This window comes from Polypterus senegalus, chromosome 5 (genome assembly GCF_016835505.1).
Source record: "Polypterus senegalus isolate Bchr_013 chromosome 5, ASM1683550v1, whole genome shotgun sequence".
NCBI lineage: Eukaryota > Metazoa > Chordata > Cladistia > Polypteriformes > Polypteridae > Polypterus > Polypterus senegalus.
The window spans coordinates 106,334,452-106,348,234 of NC_053158.1; the positions used below are offsets into that span (position 1 = coordinate 106,334,452).

Consider the following 13,783-nt stretch of genomic DNA (forward strand, 5'->3'; position numbering starts at 1 on the left):
TATTGAGCAAAGGCTGTGAATACTTATGTACATGGGATTTCTCAGTTTTTTTTAATACATTTGCAAAAACCTCAAGTAAACTTTTTTCACGTTGTCATTATGGGGTGTTGTGTGGAGAATTCTGAGGAAAAAAATGAATTTAATCCATTTTGGAATAAGGCTGTAACATAAAAATGTGGAAAAAGTGATGCGCTGTGAATACTTTCTGGATGCACTGTAAGTTTAATGTTAGTTATTCTTCATATTTGTTACTGCTAAAATAAAGACAAAAAATAAAACTTCCAAATGGTCATACTTGTCTTTTACAGTACCCCTCTCCTTTTCCATAATTTTGGAGGTCCAGAGAATTCAAGTCCAAAGAGTGTAACCTTGCCAGAGTTTCAACGGCAGCTATATACAAGGCAGCCCGTTCAGCAGGACTTGTATCTGGTAGCCGCAAGTCCCGGAAAATGCGTCCCTAAAACAAATTATAATCTTGTTAAGAACAATGATTTCTGATCTCCTCCAATTCTAGCCCCCCATGATTAGCACTTTTTCACACAATCAGCGACTCTTCATTCAATTCTGTTGACCATATTAAGACAACCATGGTATTTAAGGACAAAATTGGCAAATGTGATCATTTCCACGAAAAAAAACATACAAGCTGTTTCAACAACAAATTTTTCATTGAAATGAAATTGATAACCAACTTCTAGTTGTCATAAACAATTCAGTTTGAAAGGCACAACTGAAAAGGTCTGGAATGTGACTAAAATATATCAAAGAAAAAAAAGGTGCACAATAAATGAAAAAAAAATGCAGTGACAAACTAGTTTAACATACACTCCACATACAGCCTTAACAGTTCAGGATGTTAGTCTTAAGACAAATAAGCATATTAAACACAGTATAACACAAATATTAAATTAAAAAGTAACAAATTATTAGAAACACATAGGAGTAAAAGACAATAGTATTTCACTGATAACACTGATATCTACCTCTACGTGCTCCATTATATAAAACTCAGTTCCAATGACTGAAACATCATCACAGTACACAAGAGGTTGAGGTACAGGAAACCCAACAGAAAATAAGGCTTTCTGTACACGATATTCTCTGTCAATCTGTCAAAAAACATAAGATTTTGTGAATTAATTCACACCATTATGTATGATATATGGGTCTCACCAACCAAAATCCCACATAACAAATACTTTTGTAAAGCTTTAGAAACTAATAAACAATAAATACATTTTTATTTTTAAAAAATTTACTAAATAAAGCTTGAAAAATGTGATTGTAAACAATTCAGTAATATTAACTGAAGAAAAACTAATGGATGCAATTAAAAATCTGATTGCCTGAAGATTTCTAAAGTACTGATGAACACTCTTTCCTCAGGATTTTGAGACAATTAAAAATAGGATTCTTCTGAAAATAGGAAAGCAATAAATGCAGACTAACACATGCAGATATTTAAAAGATTGAAGAGAACAAATAATATATAAGAAGACCTCTCTGTCTTTCACGGTCAGCAGGAGTCCAGTGCTTGAGTCAAAAATCTTTGGACAGTCAGGGCTGAAAATTCCATTTAGGAGCTGGTTTTACAAATCTGGGTTCTCCTCTTAGCCCTTTAGTTAATGTGGTTTATCTACCTCATCTCAAGTGAAATGCTGCCTTATGAATTATGGTTCACTAAAAGACATGTTCCATACCTAGTATCTCCTAGGTACTGTCACAGAGCCAACCTTAGATAGGGTAGCTTTGAGACTGTCACTAAAACGCTTCCTATGGCCATGCCCAGGCTTATCTGACCTAGTGTCAACTGGGATCTGTTTAATGAAATTGGAGTCAGATATTCTGCCCAGCTGAGTTGGTTCTGCAGCATGAGAGGTTAAATGTCTTCCAGCAGGGAGTGTTAGCTCCACAGGTACACCAGGTTCAATGCTAGGAAATGCAGTATGGAAAAGTTGCCACCTCATAACCACAATGGCGACAAAACAAGTATAATAATAAAAAAAAGCAATCACAATATAAATAATAAGTTGATACTTTGCATGTATTAAATAATCTTTCAGCATACAAATCCACATTCAGGCCCTGCCAGGAAACACACAATAAAAGCCAATACAGATAGATATAGAATTTTATCTCTGCTCTGTTGATTTCTCCAGATGGTGTTGAAACTGGCAGAATGATGTAGGGTGGAAGGTTATAGAGGTGTGCAATTTAAAAGTCCCAGAGATGAACAGGTCAGTGGCTATGGTGCACCAGCATGTCTAGGCATCAGTGGTTGTAGGGTCTCAAATGCCAGGGTCTCATAACACTTTCTATAACTTTAACATCACTTTAGTTTGGAACATACAGACAATGAAATTTAAACCTCTAGGCTGTCCACATTAATGCTGATGGAAATGTTCAATAGAATTTAGTTTAAAATGGTAGTTAACTCAAGTCTCTGTACCATAAAGGATAAGTTTTTTATTTTTAAAGTTTATTTCTTCACAATCATGGTACATATGAGTTTGCCACATGACACTGTGTTCTAAAGCGAAGCATATTTCATAATTAAAAAAAATAATTAGCCCACTCTAGCGCTTTATAAAGACAAACCTTCAAGTTTGCTGAACATGTCCATTTTGAAGGAGCAAAGGTTTTGATTTAAGAGAACATGTTACAAGCATGCCTTAGAAACATGGAAGTCAACAATAGTAGTCTGGAAATAATACATTTTATCAGAGATACTTGATCCTATTTTTTAAAGGTAAGGATACGTTTCCTGTTTGTTTGTCTGCTTGCAATGGCCATCATTATGACAAACCAACATCAAACTCTATATCCCAGCCCATTTCACCTGTGTTGTTATTTTACATAGCCCATGATGCAAGATTCAGGTTGAGTGAGAGCGTACACAAGAGTTTCAGTGTACTTTTTGAAAATAACAAGAATTCTGAACTGAATAGATTACACTACATTGCATTGTTAATAAAAGCCTTAGATTTTTAAAAGAGTCAAGCCACCTTTTCAGTGGCATGTCTTACGCATGCACAATAAAAAAAAAGACATAAAATAAAAAGGGCAGAGTATCTTATAGAGCAGACTGAAGTACCCCAAACCAATTAATTTTTTAATGCATTACGGATTGCTCTTGCATGAGGATATGATAATGAAAGGACTGACCAAAAAATTGTTGAGTGAATGATTTCACAGATACTGATACCTATCAATCCCGTAAATACACAGGGAGAAAATGCAAACTCCATGTAAAGCCTGGCGTTGTGAGGTAGGAATGACAGTTCTGAATTACCACTTCGCCTATGCTAAAACATCTGTCCTGAGCTTAATAAACTTCAACATGATTAAACTAAGTTGAACTGGTACTGCTAAAGTGGCCTACAGAGGGGACTGGGCAGTCCCGTGGCCTGGAACCCCTGCAGATTTTATTTTTTTCTCCAGTTGTCTGGAGTTTTTTTTTTTTTTGTTTTTTCTATCCACCCTGGCCATCAGACCTTACTCCTTTTCTATGTTAACTATCCATCCATCCATTATCCAACCCGCTGAATCCGAACACAGGGTCACGGGGGTCTGCTGGAGCCAATCCCAGCCAACACAGGGCATAAGGCAGGAATTAATCCTGGGCAGGGTGCCAACCCACCGCAGGACACACACAAACACACCCACACACCAAGCACACACTAGGGCCAATTTAGAGTCATATGTTAAATAATGTTGTCTTATTTTAATTTCTTATTGTGTCTTTTATTTTTCTTTTCTTCATTATGTAAAGCACTTTGAGCTAATTTTTGTATGAAAATGGACTATATAAATAAATGTTGTTGTTGTTGTTACAGTGTATGTATGTTTGCCCTGCTATGGACTTGTGCCTTGTCCCAGGCAAGGTTATTATAGTTAACGAAAACTAAAATCAAAACTGAAACTATTATTAAAAAAATTTTCGTAAACTGAAATAAAATAATTAACAAAGCCAAAATGAACAACTAAAACTAAATGAAACTATTAGAGTAGCTTGAAAGACTAACTGAAATAAATTAATAATTTACTAAAAATAATTTTAGTTTTCGTTTTTGAATGAATATTCTTGCCATTAGTTTTTAGCCCTTATAATCTTTAACTCTAAAACTGAAAGTCATCCACGACGAGCTGACTGCACATATTCATCCAGTGAACAGTAGGTGGTGATGGAGAGCAGGTGTTCACCCAGCATTTGCAGTGACAGAGCAAGCTGCATACGGGTACATAAAATGTGTGAAATACATAGCAATTTACATGCCGCCTTTCTTTGCGCTTGTTCTACATCAGCATGAAATTCAAATGCCTGAAATCGGAATGTGCTGGTCAACAAAAACTTTACCGTATGGACAGAAACATCACGAGTGAGTAACGTTTCAGTTTATTTCTCAGGTGCCTGCTTTTTGTTGACAGTAATTCACCTGCCACTTTGCACACAAAGTATACGAAGTATAGTAATCATGAAAAAAATTCTACCTCAACATTTTGATAAACCTTGACGTTTTAGACCTCCTGGAGTCAGAAAATACAATTTTTTGGAATTATCTGTGTGTGTGTAAACACAATAACTCAAAAACACAACTAGATAGATGGATGAAATTTGGCATGTGGTTATAACACCAGAATTGTTGATCTGTTTTAACTATTGGGCCAAATCCATTAATCGGAAGTGGTACCTGAACACATACTCAATTTATTTTTAATCATGCAGCTGCAGAGTCCGGTTTATTCAACTTTACTTTTATAATAATTATTGAATAAATTAATTTGATTTGTTGTGATGGTTCTTTAATGTACATAATATAATCATTGTCTTGCGGTTTACTCCTCAAATATCCATCCCCATATCTGATTACACAAGAAAGCCTAGGGGAGATCATTCCCGATTTTTGAAAATAAAACTGCACTGATCGAGAGACTGACAGTCAACATAAAAGATCAGCATATTGTTGCTGACCAGTCACTTTTGCTTTAAAACGTCATTTAACAATGAAGCGATACAAACCATGTAAAATTCCTGAGCTGGCAATGTCTCCACTGAACTCCAGGTAAGTAGGCGAAGAGAGTCTGCCAAGTGATGAAAAGCTAAGCATACTAATGTGTTTTTGTATTTATTCTATATTTATTAATTTATATATTTTTTAGTTGATATTCACAGCTCAAAATACCTGATATTGTGAAAATAATCCAGTAGCAGAATTATGTTTTAAAATATCTGTCCCCATTTTTTCAATGTTTCTCTCACAAAACAGATAGTTGAAATAAAATATTCTGTTTGTTCTTAACATCAGTCATATCATACATATTGCACACCAGGGATTTTTCCTGCCTTGCATGCAAACCTGCTTGGGTAGGCTCCTGGTTCCTGCGATTCTGCTCTGGATAAACAGGTTTAGATAATGTATATATTGTTCTTAATCTCAGATGTTATCTCTGTTGTTTTGTGCCCATCCATACTCTTATTACCTGCTCTTGCTCTAATCATTATGGGTTTACTGTTCTTATGATGGGCTATTCAAGTCTCACTGCCCCTAACCTGAACACTACATGCTTGTTTTTCTTTGTTTCCCTCAATACAGCTAGGTGGGGTCTGCACACTGATTCAAGCCTAAGAGCCCTGTTCTTCCTAAGCCCCCATGATTTTCATGGTCACACCTGTCAGAACACCGTAGAATCTGTATTCTGATTTTTGATATCTTTTAGGGCCTGCAGGTACAAAATTATGTCTATAAATTGTTTGTAACTGAGATGGAAACAGAGATCAATATGGCTGGTAGAAAATAACAAAGCCCAGTACAGTGGAACCTCGGTTTGCGAGTAACTTGGTTTGCGAGTGTTTTGGAAGACGAGCTAAATTTTTAAATAAATTTTGAATTGATAAATGAACGATGTCTTGTAATACAAGTACTGTAGTATGGATACACTTTGTCTGCTGAGCATCATGTGATCACAACTGAGCAGATTGTTCTCTCGTGTGTGCGTCTCTCTCTCCTTATCTATCTCACTCGCTCGCGTGTCTCTCTCCTTATCTCGATCGCGCGCCTGTGTGTGTGTGTCTTTCTCTCTGCCAATCGTCTTCTATTTTCCATCTGAATCTGCGTGCCTCAATCATATAGTCAACAGCCGTACGAGCGTATACTGTTTACTACAGCATTGTGACTGTGTGTGTGTGCTGTGAAGTGCGAGACTCCGTCTTGCGCCCCAAAACACAAAGCTGTGTCTCAGTACTTTAACAACACCAGCTTTATTCAGCTTGAAACAGCAACAGAGCGGTTATTTATTGTAGTGGGATCTTTATAATGCTCCTTGTATCACAAATCGACGGCAGGCGCTTACAGCATGTCTGCGATCTTTTTGGATATGCTTATACGGCGAACTGCTACAGCGCTGGGAGTCTGCGATTGCTTTGAGACGCTCTTCCGTGTGTCATTCCGTTGGGTGGAATCCCACAAGAGTTTAGAAACTCACTCACACCAGCCATGATTCTTTTTAAAGGTAAAGTGCAGGTTAATTTGTTTTATGTATTTTTACTTTATATTTTGTATTAATCATTTTTATATGAATAGTTTTCTGTTGTGGAATGAATCATCCGAGTTTCCATTATTTCTTATGGGGAAATTCACTTTGATATACGAGTGCGTTGGACTGCAAGCACGTTTCCGGAACGAATTATGCTCACAAACCAAGGTTCCACTGTATTTGAGATTTTTGAATGCAATACTAATTATATAAGTAAGAATGTTACATAAAATACTTCAAAACACTACACATTTTCTAGCCATCCACTACATGTGGAATACGACTGAAACTGACAATACAGGCTGATACAGGGAATCATGCCATATATGCACATCAGTTGATTAACAACAAGTTGCATTATACTGTGAGTCAATCTGTAACCAATTTACATTACAATATATTCAAAATGCAGGTTGTCTATCTGTAATCCAAAATGCTCCAACATCTGAAATTTTTTGTCAGCACCAACTTCTTTTATTAAAAAAAAACCTGATTTATAAAACCTGGTGTGTAAACATTTCTATGCGGGTTATTTTTTATAAATCTTGAAAATTTGTAGGCCATGAAGCTTAGACACTTGGGGGGTGGGGTATCCTGCAAAGCATCAAGTGCCGTGAGGAAATGAAACACTATTAATCATTGATGGGTTTAGGCGATTGGGTACCTCCATGAAACATCACGTGTTGCTAAGCAATGAAATATATTGAGCGTCTTCTCCCATGAAGTGACAAATGTACAGCAGTTCAGAAGTGCTGCATAGTACTGTAAAAATGGTTACACTGCTTAAAGGAATCTTAGATCGTAACACCTCTCCTCTGTGCTCTGTAAATTAATGGAATGCCCCTGCTTATGGTTAACAAAAGCAGCTTCATTCTCACTAGGTGCTCTTATTGCAAATAGGAGTGTGGTAAAATGTTCAGATTATGTCAGGAATAATGGACAATTCTTCAAATTGCCTATTTATGCTGGGAAAAACATGTTATGTTATATTCATGTACATAATGTACACACAACAACTGAGTGTAGCTTTTTTGTCAGTTGGTTAATGGCTTCCACCACAGTGGGCATGATGCAGTGAAGGTTGGCCGAGATATTCGTGGCCAGTTCTATAAGAAGTGACAAAAGGTAGCCAAAAATAACAAAGTCCTTCAGTGCAAATACGGAGCACTGGCCCTCTTAAAAGAGAACTAAAACAAAGTCTATATATCATATAAATCACTTTTGAGGTTAAATATGTTTTTCATGTCAACGCACATTATAATGTACTGACTCTGCAATGACGACCATGAATGCGGTGATGCAGCACCAAGATGGAATAAAGAACATAATACTGCAAACTGGCAATAGAAATTAGGACCACCCAGCAGGATCGATGGGTGGGGAATTAGCACCTGGCTCAAACAAAAAGCACAGAGATAAAAGACTCATCTGGAGTGAGATGCGAGAGGAGTGAGATGCGAGAGAAGTGAGCGAGGTAGTGTGATCATGTGAACGTTATGAGATAGAGTGGACAAAGAAAGACTCTGCTTTAGTTTTCCACATATACAGTAATGGCAATTCCAATGAACTGAGCCAAAGTAGCTGGATGAAGGCATTCCCCACAGCCAAAACAGTGAGGAAAACTGTACATATTTCAGTTAGCTATATCTTCAGGAAGCATTTTGTCCCTCACCATACTTGCCTTTCTGGTTTAAAATCTCTCATTTTAATAAACTGTTTTTTTTTAACTTCATTCTCTGGCTCACATGTCTTCCTTTCCTTTAATCATGAAGAGCTCACTACAAAATAACAACTCGGTGATATGAATTATTATATGAATGAGACATCATTTAGTTGGTTTGGCTGCATTTCCATTCTTAATCAAGGGTGTGTCCACAATATTTCCTCATGAATATCTAAATATTCCAAAATCCAAAATACATCTAGTCCTTTCAGATTACAGATACTCTTTCCTGTAATTACTTAATTACTTCCAAGAGTGTCAGTTGTATGATGCTGCAATGGCTGAAATCCAAATATTGGTTACATGTACAAATATAATAACTCTATCAAGCTCACACATGGTCAAATGTTGTTGTGTTTTCTAAAGTTTAAAGGTAAGGTGAACATAACACATGAGCAAAACCAAAAGCATTCATTTTGAGCAACAATATTAAATCGTGCTAGCTTCTTGGTGGACAACTGAGACACTACAGATGTTGCAGCAAGCACATGGTGTCCAAACAATTAGTCATGGTGTTATGTTCACCTCATGTAGGATGATGCCTCTGTGCACTTTTCTGTGCTTTTCCACAAAGAGTTGGTATATCATGAATCAATGGTACTGCAGCCTCCAGCAAAGTTTCCAAACATTTCACTATGTGACTTTTACAAGGTCATTGTTACAACAGTACGGAAAAATTAATTGCAGCTTCAGTGGCGGATCTTCATCATTTCCACAAAACACTTTACAGGCCTGCTTCCAGCAGTTATGTGAAAGGATGCAGAATTATGTCATAGCTAAGGGGAGTGTGAAAGGTGCCTGCCGTCCATGCCCAGCCGGGACGCCCCTTCACACTGTATCCAGGGGGAGCAGCCCTGGACAGTGGAATATCTCCCCCTGGACGCTAGACGGCCGGCCCCCTAGGCTGGTGTAGTGCCTCGGTTTCCCACAGGGCTCCCTGGGAATTGGAGTTGGGGGCAGCCCTGTTGGGTCCCGCAGGTACCGCCAGGGGGTGCTGTGTTTGGGACTCCTGAGCTCGTGTGGGCAACAGCTTCATCACACCTGGAAGTGCCGCCGGATCTTGGTGATCAAACACCTGGAGCACTTCCAGGTGACCTATAAAAGGGATACAGCAACCGCAGGCCGCGGGTTGCAGCACGAGGTAGGTAGCGGATTACGAGAATGTTACTCTGCCTTTTCGTCTACCTGCCTCCTAGACGCCGAGGGGCAAGAAACCTGTTGGTGGCCGGAGGATGGGCTTCCATGGTGGGTCGGTGGAGTGAGCCCCGGGGAGAACGAGGTCGACCTGAGTACCTTCTTCGGCCTCGGAGATCCTGAGGAGGACGGAGGCCCGGACGATCTCCCCAGCACAGTGGCTCCAGCGGAAGAGCAGAAAAGCCTTCCCTTGGCCAGTAAGGGGGTGGGAGACACGTGCCGATTCCCTGTTAAGACAAGCGCCGAGACGGGGACGGCGAATCTCCACCCCGAACCCAAGAGACACCCGGAGGAGCCCCTGGGCGGAGAAACTGACCTATGTCAGGCTGCACGGGGCATGGAGTCTATTGTCCTATCCCTGCAGTCCCATTTTCAGGTGTTCCAGGCCCTGCAAGAGGCGAAGGAAGGGCTGGAGAAGAAGATCAACGCGCCGATTGGAGATATCCTGCAGTGGGCGAGGCGGCGCGGGGCTGATTCTTCCAGCTTGACCAACGCAACACTACAGGTAAGCGAGGCCTGTTCTGTGCAAGTAGGGGGGTGGAGGGCTGTGGGGGCCATGATTAATACTGCTTGCCAGGCAACTCCGCCTCCTACAAGAGACGCGGCCATGGTGACTGATACAGAGGAGATGAGTGAGAGGAGGCAGCTGAATGACAAAAGTTGTCAAACAACCCTCCCACAGCCACCGATGTCAGTCTCGCGGTTGGCCAAAGGGGTACAGATGGCACAGGGTCCCCGTTTCTCCCATAAGGGGTCTCAGACCGTCAGGGTACCCCAGAGAAAGAGGAGGACTCGCAAAAAGGTGGGGACTCCTAACAGTGCGCAGCGCAAGCCTGTTTGCTCAAAGGCAGTGAAAGGCTGCGCTGCGAAGGGGCGGAGACACTGAGAGCGCTCTGCTGAGCTGCCATCGAGGCAGGAATTCCCATCCTGCTTCCACTCCCGCAGGGTTTGGAGTAAGGGGGTGTGGCGCTGCTACGAATGTGGCCGCTGTGGACACGGTTGGAGGGCTTGTTCCTGGAGGACGTCCAAAAGGCACAGACGTCGGGACAACCCCTCCCGGTTTTCCAATTTTGTCTCCACAGGTCAGGTCCGCAAACCGGATGACGGCGTCTCCCCAAAACCAGCCCTCGCGGGACGTGCCGATGATCCCGATGGGGCTCATCGAAGAGAGGGGCACTGTGACAGGCGCCTGGCGCCCATGCCCAGCAGGGACGCTCCTGCCCACTGTATTCAGGGGGAGCAGCCCTGGACAGTGCAATATCTCCCCCTGGATGCTAGATGGCCGCACCCCTGGGCAGGCTCCCTGGAAATTGGAGTTGGGGGCAGCCCTGTTTGGGCCCCGGAGGTACCACCAGGGGGTGCTGTGTTGACTCCTGAGCCCGTGTGGGCAACAGCTTCATCACACCTGGAAGTGCCGCCGGATCTTGGTGATCAAAGCACTTCCAGGTGACCTATAAAAGGGAGCCAGCAACCACCATTCATCGGCCAGAGTCGGGTGGAGGAGGACAAGGTTGCGAGGGAGGAGTGGTGGTGCCAAGGAAGAGAAGAGTGCTTGTGCTGTGCTGTATTGTACTGGTGTTTGGGACTGCATTGAGGCTGGAAGGAGTACCGGGAAGACGTGCCCTCCAGCTGAAGAGTAATAAAAAGTCATTTAATTTAACACGTGTCTTCCGTGTCCAATCTGTGTCGGGTCAGGCGCTATGTAGTGCCTTTCACAGGAGATTCTTTAAAGGAGGATGTGTATAACACATTAAATGTTCCATTGCTTGCTAAATCCCCCAAATTACAAATTATTATTTATACCATATAAAACATGTTTATACCACAGTATGTAACAGTGTTATAAATAAAACAAGCAGGAGATTAACGGTGATGCAGTGACCAGCACCTTACAGCAATGGGAGACCAGGTTAGAATTCATGTTTTGTACCCCACCCAAACCGCACAGACCATAATTAGCCTGAGTTAAGTGTGGTAAACAGTGTATTTCAGCATGTCCTGTAATGTACTGGCACCTTATCCAAGACTGTCCCTGATATATGCTGTTTATGAATATAACACTGGATTAAGCAGGTTCAATAATTAGATGATAAAACAGAGCAACAATATTTGCAACCAATGCTTATGTCTCAAATAGCAATCTATACTGGAGATTTTTCAGTAAATGGATAGATAAACAGGGCTGTAGTATATGCATCCAGTTCTTCCATAAGGCATGTGCTAGCAAGCATATGTGTCACTATTTAAAATGTAATGTAGGAAAATGACATGAATCATTACACTTTTTAGCAGTTTTCTATAAAAACTTCAGACATTTATCAAAAAGTTTAAGGTCTCAGCAGTGGTAAGGAAGTTGCTGTGTCTTACAATAAGAATGCCATTCGCTAATCCCATAGCTTTTAAAGTTTAACTATATTTAGACTTTTATAGATAGACTAGCAGACTTCTAAATGGTGAAAATAAGAGGCACATTTTGAATAAGATACCCATACATTGTACTTAAGCCTATGCATACCCAAATGAATACATTATGTGGTAAGTATATTGTTTAAATATCAATAATCCAAGAGATTTATCTGTGATTTACATCCATCCATCCATCCAACCCGCTGAATCCAAACACAGGATCATGGGGGTCTGCTGGAGCCATCCCAGCCAACACAGGGCACAAGGCAGGAACCAATCACGGGCAGGGTGCCAACCCACCGCAGGACACACACACACACACAACCACACACTAGGACCAATTTAGAACCGCCAATCCACCTAATCTGTATGTCTTTTGACTGTGGGAGGAAACCGGAGCGCCCAGTGCAAACTCCACGCAGGGAGGACCCGGGAAGCAAACCTAGGTTTCCTAACTGCGAGGCAGCAGCGCTACCACTGCGCCACCGTGCCGCCTGTGATTAACATAATCTTCCCATTTATGCATTCATTATTGCATGAAAAGAAAATAAATAGCAACAACAGAATGTACCCAAACATGATTTGAATAATCGCAAAATATAATTTGCTTGAAAATTAAGTTTCTTTACAATTATTAAAACAGAATTGTTTAATAAAAATAGGTTGATCTATCATAATGGCTTAATAACACCGCAAGGACATTTTTTTATGGAAAACGTAACTATTGTACTATATGTATGAAACCAATGAATAAATGCATACTTTAAGATGCAATGACCAACTAATCAATAAATCTAAAATAGCCTCTGGTATGTGGGTAAATCAAAATCAAATCAAATCAAATCAAATAGCCTTTAATTGTCAATTCACTATATGTGCAGAACATACAGGAGAATCGAAATACTGTTTCTCTCTTAACTTTGTAGTACAATAAAATGTAAAAAGTATAACGTATAAACATATAAGATAAATAATATTAGAACTTGTAAAGTAGACCTGTGTACAATGTGCAATAGTCATTAGTGGAAAAGCCAATAACAGTAAAAAAAAAAAAAAAAATTAGAGAAGGTGCATTATAGAGTAGCTTATGAGATGTACAACAAGACAGACAGTTAGGAGCAGACGAAATATTAAGTCCTTATATAATACCAGCTGAGTTAGGGTACTTGGTAGATAGTGACTCTTATTACGGTTCAGGGGCAGGGGGCAAGGGGGAAAGGTAGTGGACAGAGTTCAGCATCCTGACAGCTTGGTGGATGAAACTGTTAGACAGTCTTGAGGAGCGGGCCCGGACGCTCTGGTACCTTTTGCCTGAGGGGAGGAGGCTAAAAAGGGAGTGAAAGGGGTGGGAGGAATCACCAGCAATGCTGATGGCTCTACAGGCGAGACAGGTGTGGAAAATATCCTTGAGAGAGGGCAGTGAGGCACCAATGATCTTACTGGCCACATCCACTATGTGTTGCAGGGACTTCCTACAGGAAGCAGTGCAGCTTTCATACCACACAGAGATGCAGTTAGTGAGGATGCTCTCGATTGTGCCCCAGTAGAAAGAGCACATGATGGGGGGTGGACCTTGTGCTCTCCTCAGTTTGCATAGAAAGTAGAGGCGGGTTTGAGCTGCCCTGGACAGTAATGTGGTGTTATCTGACCAGGAGAGGTCCTCTGAGATGTACATCACCAGGAACTTCGTGCTACTCACCCTTTCCACAGCTACACCATCGATGGCCATTTGGGGGTGCTGTGAATGACCTCTCCTGAAATTGATCACGATCTCTTTGGTCTTTCCCACTTTCAGGAAGAGATTGTAGTCTTTACACTACTGGACCAGTTGGCTCACCTCATTCCTGTAGTTGGCTACGTCATTGTTGGTGACGAGGCCAACCACAGTTGTATCGTCTGCAAACTTGACAATGTGATTGGAACTGT

At 40.9% G+C, this 13,783-nt stretch overlaps 1 protein-coding gene across 1 annotated transcript in view; it reads right to left on the reverse strand.

Annotated features, from left to right (window-relative positions):
- The window catches only part of acad11 (acyl-CoA dehydrogenase family, member 11), a 559,410-nt gene that overhangs the window by 520,353 nt on the left and 25,274 nt on the right, over positions 1–13,783 (reverse strand). Inside the window, 2 exon segments of the mRNA XM_039754106.1 lie at positions 296–457; positions 984–1,109. Of these exon segments, the coding sequence (XP_039610040.1) occupies positions 296–457; positions 984–1,109 (288 nt within the window).